The 20707-nt window shown below is 42.8% G+C and overlaps 1 protein-coding gene across 4 annotated transcripts in view; it reads left to right on the top strand.

The window, feature by feature from the left end:
• BTBD3 (BTB domain containing 3) overlaps positions 1–4278 on the top strand; it is a 35750-nt gene extending 31472 nt beyond the window's left edge. For all 4 annotated transcript variants that reach the window (XM_025932210.2, XM_086701677.1, XM_025932209.2 and 1 more), the window contains one exon: positions 273–4278. In XM_025932210.2, coding sequence (XP_025787995.1) covers positions 273–1305 — 1033 coding nt within the window. In that variant the 3' untranslated portion in view covers positions 1306–4278. The remainder of the gene's footprint in view (positions 1–272) is intronic.
• Positions 4279–20707: the final 16429 nt, after the last annotated feature.

The raw sequence follows: 20707 nt of genomic DNA, 5'->3' as shown, positions 1-20707 counted from the left end.
TTTTTTTTGAAGACATTGAATGCAGGTTATAAAATAGAGGCTAGAATGGTAACACAAAGTTAATGTCTTTAATTATACAAAGTTACTGCTGAGTTGAAATATTAATAATTTATTAACATATTTCAGAGGTTTCTTTAATCCCTAATCATTTTTGTAATAACTATCACATAAGACAATTTTCTTGGAACTAACTTGAAAGTAGTTGCATCTTTTCTTGCTGGACACGCTCATTTTGTGAAAATTCCATTTATATGCTGTGCGCTGTCTTTCAGATATATCTATTGTGATGAAATTGACTTGGCTGCTGACACAGTGCTGGCCACTCTCTATGCTGCCAAAAAGTACATTGTCCCTCACCTCGCCAGAGCCTGCGTTAATTTCCTGGAGACCAGCCTGAGCGCCAAGAACGCCTGTGTGCTCCTCTCCCAGAGCTGCCTGTTTGAGGAGCCAGACCTGACCCAGCGTTGCTGGGAGGTGATCGATGCCCAGGCTGAGTTAGCTCTCAAGTCTGAGGGATTCTGCGATATTGACTTCCAAACTCTAGAAAGTATCCTCCGCAGGGAAACTCTGAATGCCAAAGAAATTGTGGTTTTTGAGGCAGCTCTCAACTGGGCTGAAGTGGAATGCCAGCGACAAGATCTAGCTTTGAGCATTGAAAATAAACGCAAGGTCCTCGGAAAGGCGCTTTACTTGATCCGCATACCCACGATGGCCCTGGATGATTTTGCAAATGGTGCTGCACAGTCTGGAGTTTTAACTCTCAATGAGACCAATGACATCTTCCTCTGGTACACTGCAGCCAAAAAGCCTGAGTTGCAGTTTGTGAGTAAAGCCCGCAAGGGCCTCGTGCCCCAGCGCTGTCACCGCTTCCAGTCATGTGCCTATCGGAGCAACCAGTGGCGTTACCGGGGCCGCTGTGACAGCATCCAGTTTGCAGTTGACAAGAGAGTGTTCATCGCCGGCTTTGGGCTGTACGGCTCCAGCTGTGGCTCTGCAGAGTACAGTGCCAAGATTGAACTCAAGCGGCAGGGCGTTGTTCTGGGGCAGAACTTGAGCAAGTACTTCTCAGATGGCTCCAGCAATACCTTCCCCGTGTGGTTTGAGTACCCAGTGCAGATTGAGCCAGACACCTTCTACACGGCCAGCGTGATACTGGATGGCAATGAACTCAGCTACTTCGGACAAGAAGGCATGACGGAAGTTCAGTGTGGCAAGGTGACTGTCCAGTTCCAGTGCTCCTCAGATAGCACCAATGGCACTGGGGTGCAGGGAGGGCAGATCCCTGAACTTATATTCTATGCTTGAAAACACCTCCTGAAGCAGTGTGAGCTCTGAGGTGCACATCTGGTTCCTACTTGCTTGATGCTTAGCTCATCTGCAGATACATGATCCACGCAGGTAGTTCATAATGAATGAAGCTGTAGGCAGTTTCTAATTTCTTTCAACCTTTTAATTATGTACAGGCAAAAATGCAGCATTCAGCTTTTAACTATATGCTTAAAAGAGCCAAGTTCTTATTAAGCCTTTGTGGTTTTTAGAGTTGCATCTATACACCTGGGGAGAATTTGTGCTCTTTTCCAGCTGCCCACTGACCTCCCAGCTTTGTCCCACTTAAAGCGTTTGGATCACCTTGAATTTCCTCTAGGGCTTTATTTTGACAAATAGAAATAAATAGTCCAGAACAACAATGATAAGAGTTATTTTTAAGAGAACTCCCTCTCCCCCCCCACCCCCCGCAAAAATTATAGGTAAATCTCAGTGTACAATTTCTGAAAGAAGTTTTGCTTCATAATAAGTAACATTTAGAAAGTAGACAGTCATGTTTAGCTCTTATTTCATTTTAAATATTTTACTCTGGGCATTATTTTTTCTCAAATCCTAAATTCATAAGATTGTTAAATGTTAAACACTGCAAAGGAAATTGGATGTTTGCTTGGGCCATGACTTCTACAAGCAGTTTTTTATTCTTTTAGTTTAGGAGATAAACTATTACTTCTTTTAGAACTAACTAAATTACAAATTTTTATTGTCAGTAGGGAAGAAATCACAGGCCTATTAATTTAAACTAAAACAGCTTATAAAGTAAACCTAAAAAAGTCCCATTCTACAAATAGTTTATTTGATGGCATGGTAGACTGCACCATTTGAAAAAAGCCAGTCTTCTCCCCACTTTGCTTCTGATCGTCACCATATGCTTGTTTTTATAAATCACACTGTATAGAATCTTATTCCCCTTTTCCCATGAAAAGAGGACCAAAAGTTCTTCAAACGTATGGAGTAACAATTAGTTTTGTAGCACTACGTGTTAATGTAATAAGATACTTTTATTTGTTGATTTTCTTTTTTTTAATCTGAAATACATTTTATCTGATCTACTTTGACCACATACATACTATCTTCTTAGTTAGTTATAATTATGTCCTGTTCCTAGACTGCTAGAATTTGGCCTTTGGCCATCTTAAAGTGCCAATATATGCCTGCAGGGTTTTAAAAAAAAGGTTTGGAGTGATATACTTGATTGTACCTGATATTCATTGTATCAGCATCCCATCCAGCCCTCTTATTTGTACGTGGCTAATGTAAACAAAGGAGGGGAAAGCTCATCCAAAAATTCTCCTTCAGTGACGGCTTGTGATGGTTTAGTGCCTGTGACCCTGGGAGTGTCCAGTGTGTTCACTTCCAGCTAAAGTATCCATGTGTTTCTGAGCAGCTTTTCTGCTCAGTGTGATCCTGAGATGGCTTCCCCCACCACCCAGAGTGTGGTCCCTGGCCGCCTCCTTCTCCTGCTCTGTGAGCCCCATGCTGGCTTGTCTGGAGCCAGGGGTTAGTCCTGGGGTGGGTGGGCGTGTGCGCGTTGTGGGCGTCGGTGCGCGTCCGTGTGCATGCAGGTATGTCTGCCGACTCAGGAATTGTCTCCTCCCTGCCTGGCCAGTAAGAGGTGAGACACAAATGGTCCCCCTGCTGGCCTGAGGAAGGCCCCAGTGAGTGACTACCCTGATCTTATTCACTGTGCTTCTGGGCCACTTTTTCCCCTGTAGACGTGGGCTTGTTGCTTTTGGCTGGCTTCCCTGACGGAGGAGAACACTGGATTATGGGAAATGTTTTAATCATGTTTGCCATTACCTATGCCTGTTAGCATAGATGATCAGAAGCTGTTACTGGTGATTATAGATGAGTATTCCCAGGACAACTTTCCAAAATTATCTAACAATTATTTCTTATTAGGGAGATGACACACAGTAGTTTTGGCAAAGTATCTATGAAACAAAGGTATGTTTTCAATTTAAAAAATACTTCTATAAAGGACTTTGCTTTTAAATTATGGTTAAACATTTCAGTAACTCATAGCTACCATGCAAATTGGTAGACTATGTACCTGTTTAGAAGGCACTCATTTTTAAGCCAGAGGAGAAACAACTTGATTTAGCACTAATTTCATCATCTCAGATTGTTGAGGTGGGTGTGATAACCTCAGAGTGAAGATTGCTCATTTGGTAACGCTCACTGTCAGTGCTCCTGTTAGCAAGATGCCCTCCACGTGGCTAGGGAACAGCTGGTAGAGAGCAGAGGGAGATCCTGTACACTGGGGGTGTCAGCGCTTCATTTTATGTTAATTACTATTACTTAAAAAGAAAAGACACATCCACCACCTGATTGGCTGGTGTCGAGCTGTGGGTTAAATTTGAAAATTGTATTTAGACTGAGAAATTTTGTATTTTAAATCCTGTTCTCCCTTTTGCATTTTCAACAACATGGAATGAAAGCTAACGTGCTTGCTTTATTTTCTTTGGTAATCTCGAATTTTGTAGCTTTTACTGTTCTGACAAGGCAGGCAACTCTAGCGTATAAACACAACTTTATTAAACAGAATACTCTGTAGATGCTTTTCCCAATGTATCTGGCAGTCTTTGTTGTTGTTCATACTGGGGATAAAGGGGAACTAGGCTAGCAGTTCTAATGTAACATTCTTTAAGCATATCTTAATATAGTATTTAAGTAAATGGTCTAATTTCTACATAATTATTGCACTGAACTGTCTTTTTTGTTTTTTAAGGTGTTTAAATAAGCTCAGCTAATTCAAGACACTAGCCACTTGTGCATCATAGTGCTTGAATTTAGTAGCTTACAGCATTATTTATGAAGGAAAAATATATAAATATGAAGTACCTCATGTTGAATGTTATTGTACTGTATTTTTAATGTAACAGTGCAGATCTTGTTAGACACATGAATGTGTATAATCATGTTAAATGCAAATAAAAATAAAATTGGTTCATAGATTTGTTTTCCTTTTAGCATTTTTGTAGGTCCCTTGAAACAGTAAAAAATCCATTCTGGCACTTTTGGTGCCACTACATTTTACAGAGCTGGTTTTGCTGGGTCATTTGTTTGCTAAGAATTCAGATATCTTTGATCCCTAAAGAAGTAAGAATTTGAGGCAAAAGCGTAGGAGAACAATAGATATGTTAATCAATCTCATTGTTCAAAGCCTGACTGTTAAGTTAATGAGAGGAAGTGAATGGATGCATTTATATTCCCTATATGGAATTTGTGGTTTGCTGGCATTCTGATGCTATAGTTGCTCAAATGTCTATGGGTCTGGCTATACTAAGGGGGTGTTGATACTGAATCACATCTAGCTTTAGATGTAACCAGTGCTGCTTGTTCTTGCTGCGTTATAATAGCTTAAGTCTCTGAATGAAAAAATAAATGTCATGTGAGAATTTTGAATATAATTTTTACATGCTCAACTAGTTTTCAATTATATTTGTCCATATCAAGTAATATATATACACACACACACATTCACACATAATTATATACACGTGTACTATATTTTTTCTCTGCAGCCTTCTTTTGCTCTTCTACTATAGTTGATTGTGAAATCCTATATATTTGCTTAATCACTTCATCTACTCAGGGTTCAATTTCTAAAGCATACCTCTTAAAAAATTTTTGGAATTATTCCAGAGAATAAAGAAACTGGAAATATTTGTTCTAATCAGATTTAATTACAGATACAACCTAAATTGCAAAGGTCTCTAATCCGGGAAAGTCATCTGTTTTCTCTGTCGCTATTTAAACGTAGTCCATATGGTTGTTTTCAGTATCCCAAAACAATGGAAATGAGCTCCTTTGCTGGCACCCAGGATCAACATGTCACTGAAATTACACATTCTTCTCAGTGGACTCTATGGCTTGCCTACAAAAGGGAAGAAATAGGAAGGGAGAAAGCATTCTTGAGGACCTAAATCATGCAATGTAGAGGCTGAAACAAGCAAAGGGCCCTGAAAATGTGTGGTTACCCTAAGTCTTTGTTAGAGGAGCACTTTGGGTGTCCTTGAGATGCCTCAACGGAAGTTGAGTACACTTTTGATTTCTAATTAATACATTTAAGCCTTTTATTTCTGAGCCATTTACATTTATTGACCAGGTATTCCCTTTGTTCAGCATTTCCTCTTATTCTTCATTCATCTTCACTTTTAAAAATATAACATAACTGTAACTGGGGAGACATTTCAAAAGAAATTCCGCATGTATTTCTATAAGCAATATAGACACTGGTGAGAAGACCTTCTCAAGATATGGTCAGGTTGGTGAGATGGAAATATTTGTGAGGAAGAGATGAAGGCAGTGGTTGACTCTGCCAAATACCAAGCAGCATAAGACACTAGCCAGCAGCATAGATCAGTTGCTGAAGAACCTTTGGGTACATTTCTAACTTGGGCATCTCTCTCTTTTGCCTCTCTTGAGCCTTTTTTGAGGGGGAGTGGTGGGAGAGGTGTAATTCCCATCTATGCCAACCCTAACTGTCCTTATGACCCTTGTTTTCTATTTGCCTGTTTACTTAAATGTCCAATCGACAGCAGTTTCACTAGCAGATGCTGTTGTTTTATACTCTGTCTATAAAGTTCTTAACCTCAAGATAAATAGTTAAACAAAACATCTGCTCTTTACTTTGTTAAAGCTGTGCTTTAAACAGTTCTGTATACAGGGCACAATTATAGTTACCCGTTCGACTACCAGAACTTCAATGTCCGTTTACTCCGACTGATTTTCCTTTAAGCTGGCTTCAGTAGTAACCAGTCAGAGGCTATGAAGGAGGGGGAGGGGCTGTATTAGACTTCAAGAATGGTGTCCTTTTCCACTTTGTGGAGCAATAGTACAGAAAATTATTTCAAAATTTAAGGTACTTTTTTGTGTTTATGATGTTGGCAAGCAGTTCATATTTAATAGACTATCTCTTACATCGGTTTGTTTTAGAGGAGTGATACTATACCCGAAAAAGTTTAAAAATAAGTCCTACTAGTGGCCTTCCTAATTTTAACATTAAGTGCTGCAGTAAAGCTTTCTGAGCACAGATAGCATAAGGACTGTTGTGAGAAACCAGAAGAGTCTATGAGATATTTTGATATGTAGCAGTCTTCACTGTAGCTGTACATTTTGCATTTTCCTTCCTAAACTGTATTCAAAAAATAGTCTAAAGAAAGATGACTACTTAAGGAAAGCTGCAAATAATCTTTTAAAGCTTGAAGCAGAGGGGACCACCTTCTGCTGTACAGTAGAATACATATAAAAATGTACTTTTGAGAGAGATTCTATACATTTTTGTGCTTGTCTTAACCAGCTCTAAAGTTTATTTCAGTGTCCTGTATAATAGTGCCAAAACAAACAGTACACCTGAGCCTTAACCAATTTGAAATTAAAGACAAATTCCAACTCTAAGAACATTTGGCGGCATCAAGGGACTATTCATTGTTTCTTAGATGAAAGACATAAGGTTTAATTAGTGAAAGGATTAGCCCAATGTTCATTCACTCATTGGTCATTTATTGATCCTTTGCTTCATCCCGGTCAGTAGAGAGACCCATTAAGACATGGTGTGTGCTCTCAAAAGGTTCAGGGCAGTGCTGCTCCACCCTTAGCATGCACAAGAATTATCATGAATTGCCAGGCTCTATCCCCAGAAGTTCTGATTTGCTAGGTCTTGAGTGGGGCCTGAGAAATTGCACATCCAACAGGCTTCCATATGCTGCTGCTGCTGCTGCTGCTGCTGCTGCTGCTATCTGCAGTTCACACTTGGAGAGGCCTGTGCAGGGCAGGAGAGAAATGACTTGGCTACGACAGGAGCACTGCAAAGGGCATCCACATCAGTGGAAGAAGAGGTGATGCTTGAGCTGGGTTTTGAAGGATGCATTAGAATTATCTAGTGAAGCTTGGTGTGTTGCAAGTTGGAGGGAGCAGGGAAGGGCGAAGGGAATTCTAGAAAAACAGCAGAGCAGATAGAAGGGCAAACAGCTCCACGTGGCTTAAGAAAAGGGACATGTGGGAGAACGAAGCCACCTAACTGTGTGCCACGTATGGAGCCAGCTAATGAACTGGACCTGAACACACACTTCCATCTGCTAGGCTAAATTACCTGGCTTTTATCACAGAATGAAGCAGTGACATTAAAGAGATTTGAAATAGACCAGAACACAATTTTGTGTTTTCAAAACATCTTTCTGAGCTCTGGGAAGTACAGGCTAGCTCAGAATGAAAACAGAAGTACTTAGGGCTAGGCTGTGAGTAATGCAAATGAGGACCGAAGGGGGCCAGGGATTGGAGAGAATGACAAAGATTCTGGAAAGTGGAAGGGTGATCCCCAGCATGTGGTGGTTGTGACATCCACTTAAAAGAGGGCTTGGTGAAGATGTCTTGCCTTACGTTTATCCTAAAGGAGAAGAAGTGTTCTGTTTTTTTGTTTTGACTCTACCATCCTGTGTAGATAATTGATTTATAGATACCCACTCTTGATTCTAAGATTCTTTTAGAAAGAAGGGAAAAGGAGGGCGCCTGGGTGACTCAGTCGGTTAAATATCCGACTTCAGCTCAGGTCATGATCTCACAGCTTGTGAGTTTGAGCCCCGTGTTGGGCTCTGTGCTGACGACAGCTCAGAGCCTGGAGCCTGCTTCGGATTCTGTGTCTCCTTCTCTCTCTGACCCTCCCCTGCTCACACTGTCTCTCTCTCTCTCTCTCAAAAATAAAATAAACATTAAAAAAAAAAAAAAGGAAGGGAAAAAAGTCAACAGACTGTACTGGTTAATAACACGCTGGAGCAAGACTACCACGGCTGTAAGCTGCATGTGACTCCAAGCCAGTCACTTAACCTCTCTGAACCTCAGTTTGCTCAAGAAAGATGGCAATAATAATAGTGCCTTCTTTAGATAATTATTATGATGATTAAGTAAATTAAAATTTCTAAAGCACTTATAACAGTACCTGGCATACAGGAAGTGTCATATGTTGATTAAGTAAAACAAAGTCTAAAGGGCCACAAATTAAACCTATGCATTTTCCTCATATATCCCCTTATGAGAACCAGTTTACTTTCATTTTACACACACATAAGTTGTCAGTGCAGACAATTAAAAAAGCATCATTTTGGGGGTACGCGGCTGGCTCAGTCAGTTAAGCGTCTGACTCGGTTTTGGCTCAGGTCATGCATGATCTCGCAGTTTCATGGGTTCGAGCCCTGCTTCAGGTTCTGCGCTGACAGTGTAGAGCCTGCTTGGTATTCTCTGTCTCCCGCTCTCTCTGCTCCTCCCCCACTTGCACTGTCTCTGTCTCTTTCAAAATAAATTAAAAAAAATCATTTTGTTGTTCTTTCAAGTCACTGGTGAATAGCTAAGGAGTATATAGAGCTACAAAGAGCTATATTGTTGAGGAATTTCTTACTTTAACCAAATTTCTAATAAGTATTTCAACTTTGTCATGTTAATGAGAGACATGATGTAGATGGATTCTAGCACACCAGTTAGAATTTCTCAAAACTGCTGTGTAAAAGCTGACTGGGAGTACACAACAGGTGTGTGAGAGACCCTTTGAAAACATTTTCCAAGAGGAGTCTGTTTGCTGGTAAAAAAAAAAAAAAAATCCCCTGTATTTGTTCTGCTAGAGTCAAAATATGCTCTTTATTCTTGGCTTACAATCTTAGACAATTTTGGATATCACCCCTTCTCCAAATATTTGGGGATTAAAATCATTTTTAGCATTGAAATTATTTGTTGCATGTTGAAAGGAGGTTTGACCTGATGAGTGATGTGAATGTCACAAGGAGTCACTGAATGGCTAATTGTCTTTCTTCAGGTAAACACAGGTGTGCCAGGAGAATTTGAGCTTGCCTGCCTCCCCCCACAGTCTTGCTGGCACTTTACCTCCTTTCTACTGCCCTCCCTGTGAATGTCCCCTGTTCTGTGTGCTCACCTCCTGAGCCAGTGCCGGGGCCTCATTTGACAAGGGCCCTGACATCAGCTAATTTTTGGTCCCTGGTTTAGGGCTGGATTCTCTGTTTTGCAAAATACGCTTTTAGGAGCCTAACTCTCCAGAGATTCTCATTCAGGGACCAGTCATTTTTATCTGAAGCTCAGAGCAGATGTGTGGGGATCCTGATGCGCATGAAAATTTGGGAACCACTGGTATAGACAAGCCTCTTGGAACCTTTTCTTACACCCACATGGACATTTAGCTTCAGCACCCTGCTCTTTGCTGGGCACCCTGGCACCACAGACTCTCAGAAATCAGTCTCATGCATATGCCCTGAACTCAATGAATCTTGGAACTGGCCCCAAGCAAGGCCACAGTCAGCATTAGTGGATAAAGTAAACCAGGGGAATCGGAAGGCCTATTCTCTGACTCCCTGACTGCTTGACACTGACCTCTGCTTGTTATTCTTGCTCTCATCAGTCTCCCTATCCCCCCCCCAGCCCTCCATCTGCACCTCAAAAGCTCAAAGATCCAGTTTTTTCAGCAATGTCCTGGTCCCATCTCTAGTCCACTTGACCATGCCCCCTGCTTAAGTTCTAATCACCTTTATTAAGTGGTCTTGGTGCCCGCCCATGTTTGGAACCCCACTTCTGAGTCCTGTCTCTATAACCATTCCACTTCCTTCAGACATGTGCCAGCTTGTTCATTCAGCGTGCAGCATCTCCTCTTCCAGGCTGATATTCCTGGCCACTGGTCCTGACAGAGCCCTGTGCCCAGCCTCTTCTGTAGCCCTCACTCTCTGTTCTCTTCTTCACATCTTCCACCAGACCCCCACAATGGCATACTTAAAATAGATTTTTGGCAGCTTTGTGTTGCACAAGTATCACATAACAAATACAAAACCTCAGGAGTGCACGGCAATACATTTATGCTCTGGTGCCTAAGAACGGCTGTGGGTTGTCTTGGCAGCGACACATACTTGATTGGGTTCATTCACATTTGGGTACTGGCTGTCTTCGCTGGGGCAACTTTGCTCCGATTGTCTCTTATCCTCCAGCAAGCTGGTCTGGGTGGTTTCAGGCCAGTGGCCAAGGCACAAGAGAATTACCTACAACAGGAAGGAACGTGCCTGGCCTCTGGGGGCTTGGGCTCAGAATTTGTGCACCATCACTTCTGCGTTGTGTTGGCCAGAAGATGTCACAAGGCCACCCAGAAGCAAGGGGTGGTGAATGAGACTCTACCTCTTTACTGAGAAGAGCTGCAGAGTCATGTAGCAAGGGCTATGGATAAAAAATGAGTATCGTATTGGGCCATTTATGCCATCAGTGTTGGAGGTACCTACATGCAGACCCTGTGCTCCTTTCTAACCAGGACCTCAGAGTCAGTGCCACTTGAAGTTACCCACAGAGAATCCACAATCCCCAAAGGCATTAAGTGAACATGAGGATTTCATAGGGGAGAGGAGGAGGAATCTTTCTCATACTCATAGCATATACTTCCCAAATACCCATTTGGCAAGGGTCCTCACCACGTAGTTGGTTCTGCTAACGCGTTGCTTCTTGGCCTCAATTCCCCAGGCAAAACTGTCTTCTCATCAGACCACATCTCATCCCCTAGCTCCAGCTCCTCAAACTGGAGCCTTCACCTGGGGTATTAAACACCTTGTTAGATGTAATATTGTCACTGAAATCACTTCCACTCTTGTATACTTCCCCATTAGCATTGCTGTACGATTTAACTCAGAAAACCAGGCCCTAGTAAAGCAAAAAAAGGTTGTGGAGGTAGAGAGGAAGGAGCCTTTCCCTTGTGTGATTCTTCATTATCATTAACAGCAACACCCCTAGGAAACTTTAGATGGTTCATGATCTTCTTCCAGGTACAGGTGGATGGAGAGAGACTGGGTAGGCCCTCAGGGTCAGGAAGAAAAGAGGAAGTCGTAGGTTGATACAACAGCTCAGCCATCCCTTGGGGCCAGAAGGAACTGGAGGGAGAGGGTTGGTTGGAGCAGGGAGCAAGGATGGGGTCTCACTCAGGTGAGCAGGAAACCTCACACAGCTTTTCTACCTGGAGCCTCTCTCCCATTTCTCAACTCTTTGGGAATCCCTGACCTGGGACCACACAGTGTTTGATCTGGGGAAGTTCAGCAGAAAGGACTGTTTAGGGTGAATCCACCAGCCGGTGGGATGGGCATATCACTTGTATTCCTCTAAGGTCTGTTTGCCAAGGGCTTTCTTAATCTTCTCTGCATATTGTGACTGTATCACCAAGGCCTCATCAACAGAACATTTGCTTATCTAATCTTTCCAGCAGTGCTTTGTCACCTCACGTGAACATTCATAAGCCAGCTGTGTACTCTCTGGTCTTTGGGGGAATATGACAGTGCCCTTGACCCTACTTCCATTCCTTTCTTCTCTGAAGAACCCCTCCCTCACCAGTGCTCTTGGAGGAAAGCCCTGGCCACTTTGTATCTGTTTTTCTTCTACAGGACAGAAAATTTTAACTACTGGAGTGTCCCAGATCTTTCATTCCCTACAGAGACAGTATACTTGGTTACTGCTAGTAACCAAAGTCTTGATTGCTGAAAGAGTTGCTAAATCGGTCCACTCCTTCCTCACATTTCAGATTTACTTGACAAATAGGTTTATCAGAAACCTCATGCCATTCCTTTTGTTTAGGCTTATTTGCCTTAGATAAAGAAAGAATTACAGAAATAGAACAATTGTGATAGACTGTAAATATTTTCACATTCACCCAGTAAGAGTGTCATTACCCCTTGTAAAAATTCCAGACTATAGGCATAATTTGGGTTGGAGGTAACATTCCGTGTGAGTGGGAATCATGTCACATGGTGGCTTCCCAGAGACTGACTCTGTCATTCACCCCAATCACAAAACTGGCTGAATTTGAGCACCTCTTGGGACAAACTTCTTCATGTTAAAGTTTCTCATCCTCCTTTCCTCCCTCCTCAACTGCATTCAGGAAGAATGTACCTTCCAAGGGAGTATAGTCAAGCAGATTGAACTACTGCCATTTCCAGTAAGATTACAGTGCACAGACCAATGTGGTGTGCAAAAACACTCTGGGGGTGTTTTGTAGATGTTCGTGGTAGGTTTTATTGCCATTCTTTAATGTGTCATTTATTCAGAGTTCAGAAGTCATGTGGGAAATGAACTAAGCCCTTCCTTACAAGGGCAAAGAAACACCTACCTACCTTTTCAGGTAAACAGTTGTTGGATTGATAACACCAAATCCTCCATATATGCAAGTCACCTTGGCCTCCAAGAAAGCTTCAGAAGTGAGCATGAATGGGACTAGAAACAAGATAGTACAGGGTCAGAATGGGGGGTGGGGGTGAGAGAAAGTACACTGGTGCCTCCCCATTTCCTCTGAGATGCAAACAAAGCCTTTGGATGAAGAAGGAAAGGAGTTCTTTGGGTGGAGTGAGTGAGTGATGTCCAGTAGTGACAGGTGGCCAGAGGGAGAGGAGGTGGCTCTGTTAGACCCCCCTCATCTACCACCCACACTCTGTAACAACTCTTTGTGGGTTTGCTAAGCTTTCTGTGAGAGCCCCATGGGTGCTTTCTCAGGTCTGTTTCTTAGAGGCTTTTTAGCTTCTGGGCCTCCAAATCGAGCCCAGAGTGCAGGCCAGACCCACCAACCATTCAGAGTAGAGGAGTGAGGCCAGAAACTAGGGCTTCCTTTGCATCACGTATTGCCCTCAGGCCATGTAGCAGCTGGAAAGATGTACAAGCTTTGTCCTTCACCAGGAAGAGCCACGTCTGGTTCACGGCAGCTTCAGACATACTTGGAATCCAAAACATGGTGTTGAAGTTTCCTTACTGCTCTGCTGTGCCCAACCCTCAGGCTGGGTGGAGTCTGCCCTGCATGGGGAGCCAGAGGCCTTCATGGCATGCATGTGTTCATCCTTCCTTTTCTATCCTTCTTGCCTCAAAGGCACCGTTCCTCTGCTGCTCACGGACTCCACCTATAGCTTTTGAACTTGAACAATCCATCTCATTTCCTGCCTGCTATCCCCACATTCATTCATGAAGATGTTAAAGGTGAGGGAGTTCTTTGCTACCAGAACTGTGTTCACCTCTCACAGCTAAAAGGCCACTTAACAGGCGGTGGAGGAATAGGTAGGGACAAAGCAGGTAGAAGAGCCCAGAGGTGCCATGTTGTCACAGTAATGAAGATAGGTCAGAACAAAGAGGTGAATGTCACCAGACACCTAATCCCTGACCCATAGACAAGAAAAGACGAGTGGCTTCTTACAGCCTACATGTGCCACTTGTCAGGCTTTGCCATGTGACTGCCATTTACACAAGGGCTGTGCAGTCTTCCCAAACTCCCACTAAGATGCCCTGGTTAGAAAAACAAATTACTGCATGCGTCCAGAATGCAGTCTTTCATAGGTCATTATCAGAGTGGGTCTCTTGTCAATACCATGCCTGATTGGGAGAGGCTCTCAGAATCATTTAGTTTCTGTCTCTTGTCAGGGGAAGCTTTTTAACTGCTTCCTGCTGTCCTGTCATTCTTTGCTAACCCCAAAAGGCAGTGTTAAATTGATGTCATCTTTCCAATTTCTTCCCAGAAGCATTTTCCTTTCTGGTTAACAATGGAAACATTTGTGCAATAATCAAGGGAGAAAAGTGGCCAAACACGAATGCTGTGAAAACCCCTCAGTGGGATGAATGCATTTATTTATCTGCGTATCCCATCATTCTGGATGACACAAAGAAGGATGAATCTCATTCAGGTACTAAGATAAGGAAAGAAAAATAAAGAAATAAAATGAAAAGCAAGTCCAAACCAAGAAGAAACCCATTGCCTTCAGTCAAAGAAAAGGATTTGATTTGAGGCTATTAGAGAATTACCACCAAACAAAAAACTGAAGAGAATGTTGATTATCATTGAACGAGGTGAGGAACACTTGGCTTTCATTGTGTTGTACAGTCTACATTTGTGTATGTTTGAGAATTCCCACAAGAAAAAATTATTTTAATTCAGGTAGGAATAGATCAATGAGCTCATACCTGTCAGGTAGGTCCTAGGCAGAGGCCCCTTTCCCCCTACATTTAAATCTGCAGTGCCAGCGGGACCCATTCCAATAACGTACAGCTGAAAGCATGTTTGAAAGTCAACTTAGTTTGTTTTAGACATACATGTAGACAAAGGCTTCTCTGTGATCAGCCCACCTCTGGAGTCGTATAAACACAGACTAAGGTTTTCACAAATGCTGGATGTCCGAATTTTAAAACTTAAATTATGCATCTTCTTAGATGCAGGGATTGACAGTTATGTTTAGTTGCTTAAATGAAGACTCCTACTTCATAAGATTCCTAATTAAATGGGAAAGGCATTCTAAATTCTTGATCTTTGCTAATCATATCTGGGAGAAGCCTGGAAGTTTAGATCATGATTTAATTAGGGCATTCTTACAGTTCCCCTGGTGGCAACATGATCTAATTTTAGCAAATTTTAATTGCAAGTGCAGAAAGGATTTATGTGGATTGGAGTTGAGTATGAGATATTCTAGCTTCCTTAAGTAGCACCACTGTCCCCTACACCTCAGATCCTCCATTTAGCCATGCCTGACCGTAACAGTTATAGGGCCCAGGGCGATTGAAACAAAGTTACTTATATATTCTATGTCTAAATATTAAAAGTTACATATCAAACTAACACATGCTAAATAAGCATTCTATCTTGACAAATAGGACTTCATAGCAACCTGGAAGGCCAGGTTCAAATTTTAAATTCTTGGCCCCTCAGGGTTCTGTACTGGGGAATGTGGTTATTAAGAGCTTATGGGTCCCTTCCCATAGTGTATTTCTTTTCTCTTATAAACCTTGATTGTATGTCTCCTCAGGCCCATACATGCAATGTTGTCTATCCCAATCCAACAGCAAAGAGCCACCCCTGGGGGCTAAGGGTACACATAATGGTGGTATATCTGTCCTTGTGAGGAAGTGGCTTTGAGGCCGTGAAGACAGAGAATTCTAGGCTCCCAGGTACTGCACGATGCAGAGATTGAGGCATGGGTTTTAGGTAAGCATGTCCCCTGGATTGATTTGCAAAGAGTTAATGAAATCCTTGGCAAAGAACTTTGTCTGCTTCTCCTCCATCAGGTCCTAAATGTTGGCTCCATAATCTTTCCTCTCATACCCAGGGCTCGGTAATCTTTCCTCTCATCCTTTATTCCTCAGTGATCTAATCTGGTTCCATGGCTTTATATTCCTCATTCATACATCCAACAAATATTCCTATTTCTAGGTACTGGGGATACAGTAGAATACAGAACAGAAGACAAAAATCTATGTCATAGAGCTCATTTTCTCATGAGTAAACAGTTGATAAGGAAGATGTGGCCATTTTAACCATGATCCTAAATTCTTTGGTATTCCATCCAATGCAAAGTAGAGTCAAATTCTGATCTCTTGAACTTGGGTGGTCCATAGAGCCTAATGAAAGGGATGCTGGGTGACTTCCGAGGATAGGCCATCCAAGGCCATGACACTGGTCACTGGAAACGCTCACTCCTGGAGCTCTGCATGGTCACATAAGAAATAGACCACCATGCTGGAGAGTCACATGTTGGTGTTCTGGTTGACATTCCCTGCTGAGTGAGTCCTTTAGCCCAGGCACGACACAGGAGTGGGAAAAGCTACCTTGGAAGTGGATCCTCCTGGTCCAGCTGTTTCAGCCTCAGCCACTTATGTCACTCCCAATGGAGGCCCGGACTTTAGGGAACAGCGAGGTTCTGTCCTCATTGTGCATTTTCCAGTACTGACCCACAATAACTGTGAGCGGAATGAAGTGGTTTTTGTTACTCCACTAAGATTTGGGTCAGGACATACAGTGACTTCTAAATGTATGTCCCCAGTCCAGACCTGAGTTCCAGGTTTGTGTGTTCAGCTGCCTTCTCATAACTCCACTGGGATTTCTTTCCTTTCTTTTTTTTTTTAAATTTTTTTAATGTTTATTTTTTGAGAGAGAGAAAAAGAGAGAGAGAGAGAGAGAGACAGAGTGTGAGTGGGGGAGGGGCAGAGACAGAGGGAGACGCAGAATCCGAAGCAGGCTCCAGGCTCCAAAGCAGGCTCCAGGCTCTGAGCTGTCAGCACAGAGCCCAACACGGGGCTTGAACCCACGAACTGTGAGATCACGACCTGAGCTGAAGTCGGACGCTGAACCGACTGAGCCACCCAGGTGCCCCTCCACTGGGATTTCTAAGTGAGCATCTGAAAATGTCCACTTCCAAAATGAAAGTCTCGATTGTCACCACTGCCTCCCAGCAACAAACAAACAAAAACAACTTGCCCATCTTCCCAGTATTAGTACAGGTCACGAGCTCCCATCTAAATACTTAAGACACAGTCATCCTAGATTCTTTTTGCATCATTTCCCACATCTAATCTGTTAAGAAATCTCACTGTTTTGACATTGAAAATAGACCTCTCATCTATTTTGCCTCAACTCCACTGCCCATAGGCTAGCCCTAATCACCACTGTCTTTCACCTGAAACAGCCCCCTAACACATTCCTGGTATCCAAGCCTAGCCACTCTAGAATGTTTTCCCAACAGCAACGAGGAACTTCTTTCAAAAACATAAATCAGGATTTCCAGGCAAAGGATGGTGTAGTGAGTGAAGACTTCAGTGCTTCCCAACCACCACTCTCTCCCCAACTACCCACTTCTCTAAACAAATAGTAATGAACGTATATATTACATGTGAAAAATTGGACAGCAAAGCTGGGATTAAATACAGAATAAACAAGTCCAGGAAAAGGAAATGGAATGAAACACACACTCACACACATGCACACGCACAGAGTGAATGCGATGGCAGCTCCAGTCTTGCAGTCAAAGCAAGCAGTAAGTAGGTCCTGGAAAGGCATATGGGCTCCATGAGCTATTTCTTCTGCGGAGACCCCTGCTTGAAGTATATAGACTGGGGGTTGTCTTCAGAGTCATAAAATGAGGTGGAAAAAGACCATCCCACTACTGCCACTGATGATAGCTCCTGCCAAGTAAAGGCATGGGAAAGTGGATGATACAGGCACATCTTTGAGAGCCAAGCCGCCACTGGCTCTGCACCACCATCTGAGATCTAGTTCTAACTGGTGGCAGTGGAGGTCCAGGTGCAGGCAACTGTAGTATTAGACAATGAGAGAGACACACAGAAGGAAAGAGGTGTGTACTGGGGGAGGATCTCCCATTAAAATAAACCTGTAAACTAAAAGTCCTATACATGTGAAATAATCTAGTGCTAAGAGAGACAATAAGATAAAACATTAGAATGTAAATTCACTCTTAGAAGATTTGTGTATCAGTTAGTTATTGCTATGTAATAACATGTCACCCCAAAACTCAGTTGCTTTAAACAATTTTATAAAATATTCCCACAAAAACTTTCAGTACTAAGATCTATGTGTCCAGTAGATAGATCTGTTTGCACTAGAAAGAAAGTAAGAATTTATGGACCACAATCAAGTTTCAAATACACAGAGACACATTTGATAGACTTGAAAGGTGGGACAGTTGAAGCCAGATTGCAGGAAGTGGCATTGGGGTCAGGAGTGGAAAACAAAATCACCATAAGTAAGGAAGGTTACTGTTCACTCTCAGTAATGGGACTGGGCTGGGAGAGGAGACCAGAAGTGTTAGGTTAGTATGAAAGCTCCAATAGGCGGGGTCTCCTCTGCACCATGGTTAGGAGCAAGATGTAGCTTAAAATGGGAAAATACATTTCACTAAGGGACTGTGCAGTTTTTTCCACATGCAAGTGTGGATACATGCATGCACACACACACACACACACACACACACACACACACACACACACACGTGAGCAGAAGGAAAGTTCCTTCCAATCTGCTGGAGAGATGAACACACGAGTTCATGGATTGCCTGGTGCCTCTGAGAACATGACCCACTGGAAGGCTTTTCAACACCAGGGCATCTGGGGGTATCTGGGGGGTGGAAGTTCAGGTAGCAGTGACAGCAACAGCAGTAGCATCAGAGAGAAAAGGTGCCCAGGAGAGGTTCCTGCAGAAACAGCTATGTGGACCAGTAAAGTAGGAGAGGCGTCTACAGATGTCTTCTGTAACGGAAGAGGAGGTTACAACAAATTAAACATGAGACAAAGAAAACTAGCCACTACCAACTCTGTTGACTGTTGGAGAGATATAAGGAAAGGGGTGGGATGAGATGCTACCCTTTGGCTGTGGTAGCCAATGAGTCCACGGATATTAGGAGAAACCACTGAAGTAGTATTCCCTTGGTGCTGCAAGCTGGGGAGGCCAAGAGGAAATTCAGGTAATACGAGAGACTGATCTGGAAAAAAATACACAGGTCTTTGAACACTAAATTGTAAATCTAATTCTGTAAAACCATTATGGCAGTCAGCCTCCAAGACGGCCTCCAATGATCCCCACATCTGGGTATTCAAACCGTTGTGGGATTCGGCACACACTGGATAGGCTGACCTGGGAAACCAGTAGGCTATCACACAAATAACGGTGTGTGATTTTAAATTTTTTTAAAATGTTTTTATTTATTTTTGTGACAGAGAGAGACAGAACATGAGCAGGGGAGGGCCAGAGAGAGAGGGAGACACAGAATCGGAAGCAGGCTCCAGGCTCTGAGCTGTCAGCACAGAGCCCGATGCGGGGCTCGAACCCACAGACTGTAAGATCATGACCTGAGCCGAAGTCGGACGCTTAACTGACGAGCCACCCAGGTGCCCCTACGATGTGTGATTTTAGCTGCTAGGCCGTAAAATACATCATAGCCTCTGAGCTACTCTTTTGGATCACTCAGTCGGTGGGCAGCCAGCAGTCATGTGGTAAGGACCCTCACGCTATCCTACGGGAAGTTCCAAGTGGTGTGGAATTGAAGTGTCTTGGCAATAGCCTTGTACATGTGCCATCTTGGAAGCAGATATTCCAGCCTCAGTCAAGTTTTCAGCTGACTATAGCTTCAGTCCACATCGTGACTTCAACCTCTTTGGAGACCCCAAACCAGAACTACCCTGTTAAGCTGCACCAAGGTTTCCAACCCACACAAAAACTGCATAGAATAATAAATATTCATTATTTTTTTTTAAATTTTTTTTTCAACGTTTATTTATTTTTGGGACAGAGAGAGACAGAGCATGAATGGGGGAGGGGCAGAGAGAGAGGGAGACACAGAATCGGAAACAGGCTCCAGGCTCTGAGCCATCAGCCCAGAGCCCGACGCGGGGCTCGAACTCACGGACCGCGAGATCGTGACCTGGCTGAAGTCGGACGCTTAACCGACTGCGCCACCCAGGCGCCCCTAAATATTCATTATTTTTAAGCCCTTACATGTTAGGATACTTTGTTATGCCCCAAGAGATAGCTAGTACGGATTTTGGCACCAGAAATGAAGTCGGGCAACAGATCCTTTAAGGATTTTAAGAATGTGTCTGTCTTCTCCTTGATTCTATGAGCATAATATTCTCATGGGTTCAAACCCCTCTAGGCTGCATTGACTCAGCCAGCTTCACATGGCTGCAGCAGGCTGGCCTGGACTTGCAAACATGAGGGTGACAGGAATCCAAGAGAGGAAGAGAAAATACACAAGCATTTTTCAAGCCTCTACTTGAGTGAAATTTGCTACTGTCCTGTTGGCCAAAGAATCACATGTCCAAGCACAGAGTCACCTGGGAGGGTGGTACTCAAGGGCATGGATGAGGCAGTTGTTATACACTGGGGCTGTTAATACAGTTAATGTACCACCACAATCCACTAAGGTTGCTTTAAATATGTCAAGTTATAGGAATATTTTCAAGATGGCAAACCCCTCATTCATGTGTCCCTGTTTTCTACAGCTCTTTAATCCAACCCAATTTTCCTTAAGTTTTAACAAATGATTTCTTAAGTGTACACAGAATTGTTCTTGTTAAATCCTCTTCAGCATATTTGGACAGTTTTCACACCAAAATCTCTTGGAGTTACCTTGTTTTGTTGGTTGCCAGAGGCTTCCCCTAAGCTTTAGTATGCTATCTAGTAATAAAAACCTGACTACTTCCAAATACTATTTTTAAAATGTCAATAAAATTGGTGTTTTGTTTTTTTAGAACTGTAGATGACTTTCCTCCTCACATACATTCCTTGGCTCTTTATCTTACAAAAGTAAAAGGGAGATTCAAAAAAGAAAATGCAGAGCATGGGGTGTTTGTTACCCATGATTATCTTTACCCCTGATTGAAAAGGAAACACTACTCACTTTCCCTTTAGTAGTAACTCTTTGCTCTTTGAAGTCCTACTGCCATTACTGATTTTATATTAGATGATTCTTTCGCAACATTTATACCCATTGCTTAGTATCCTTCTATTGCATATGGTTTTTCTTTTTCTTTCTTTAAGGATGATTTTAATCCCTTTCCAGTTGCATTTCAAAAAGACTTAGAACATAGCATTTTAAAAGCATAT

This window comes from Puma concolor, chromosome A3 (genome assembly GCF_028749965.1).
Source record: "Puma concolor isolate L17-30 chromosome A3, mPumCon1.1.hap2, whole genome shotgun sequence".
NCBI classification, from domain to species: Eukaryota; Metazoa; Chordata; class Mammalia; order Carnivora; family Felidae; genus Puma; species Puma concolor.
This window is presented reverse-complemented; position numbering and strand designations above follow the sequence as displayed.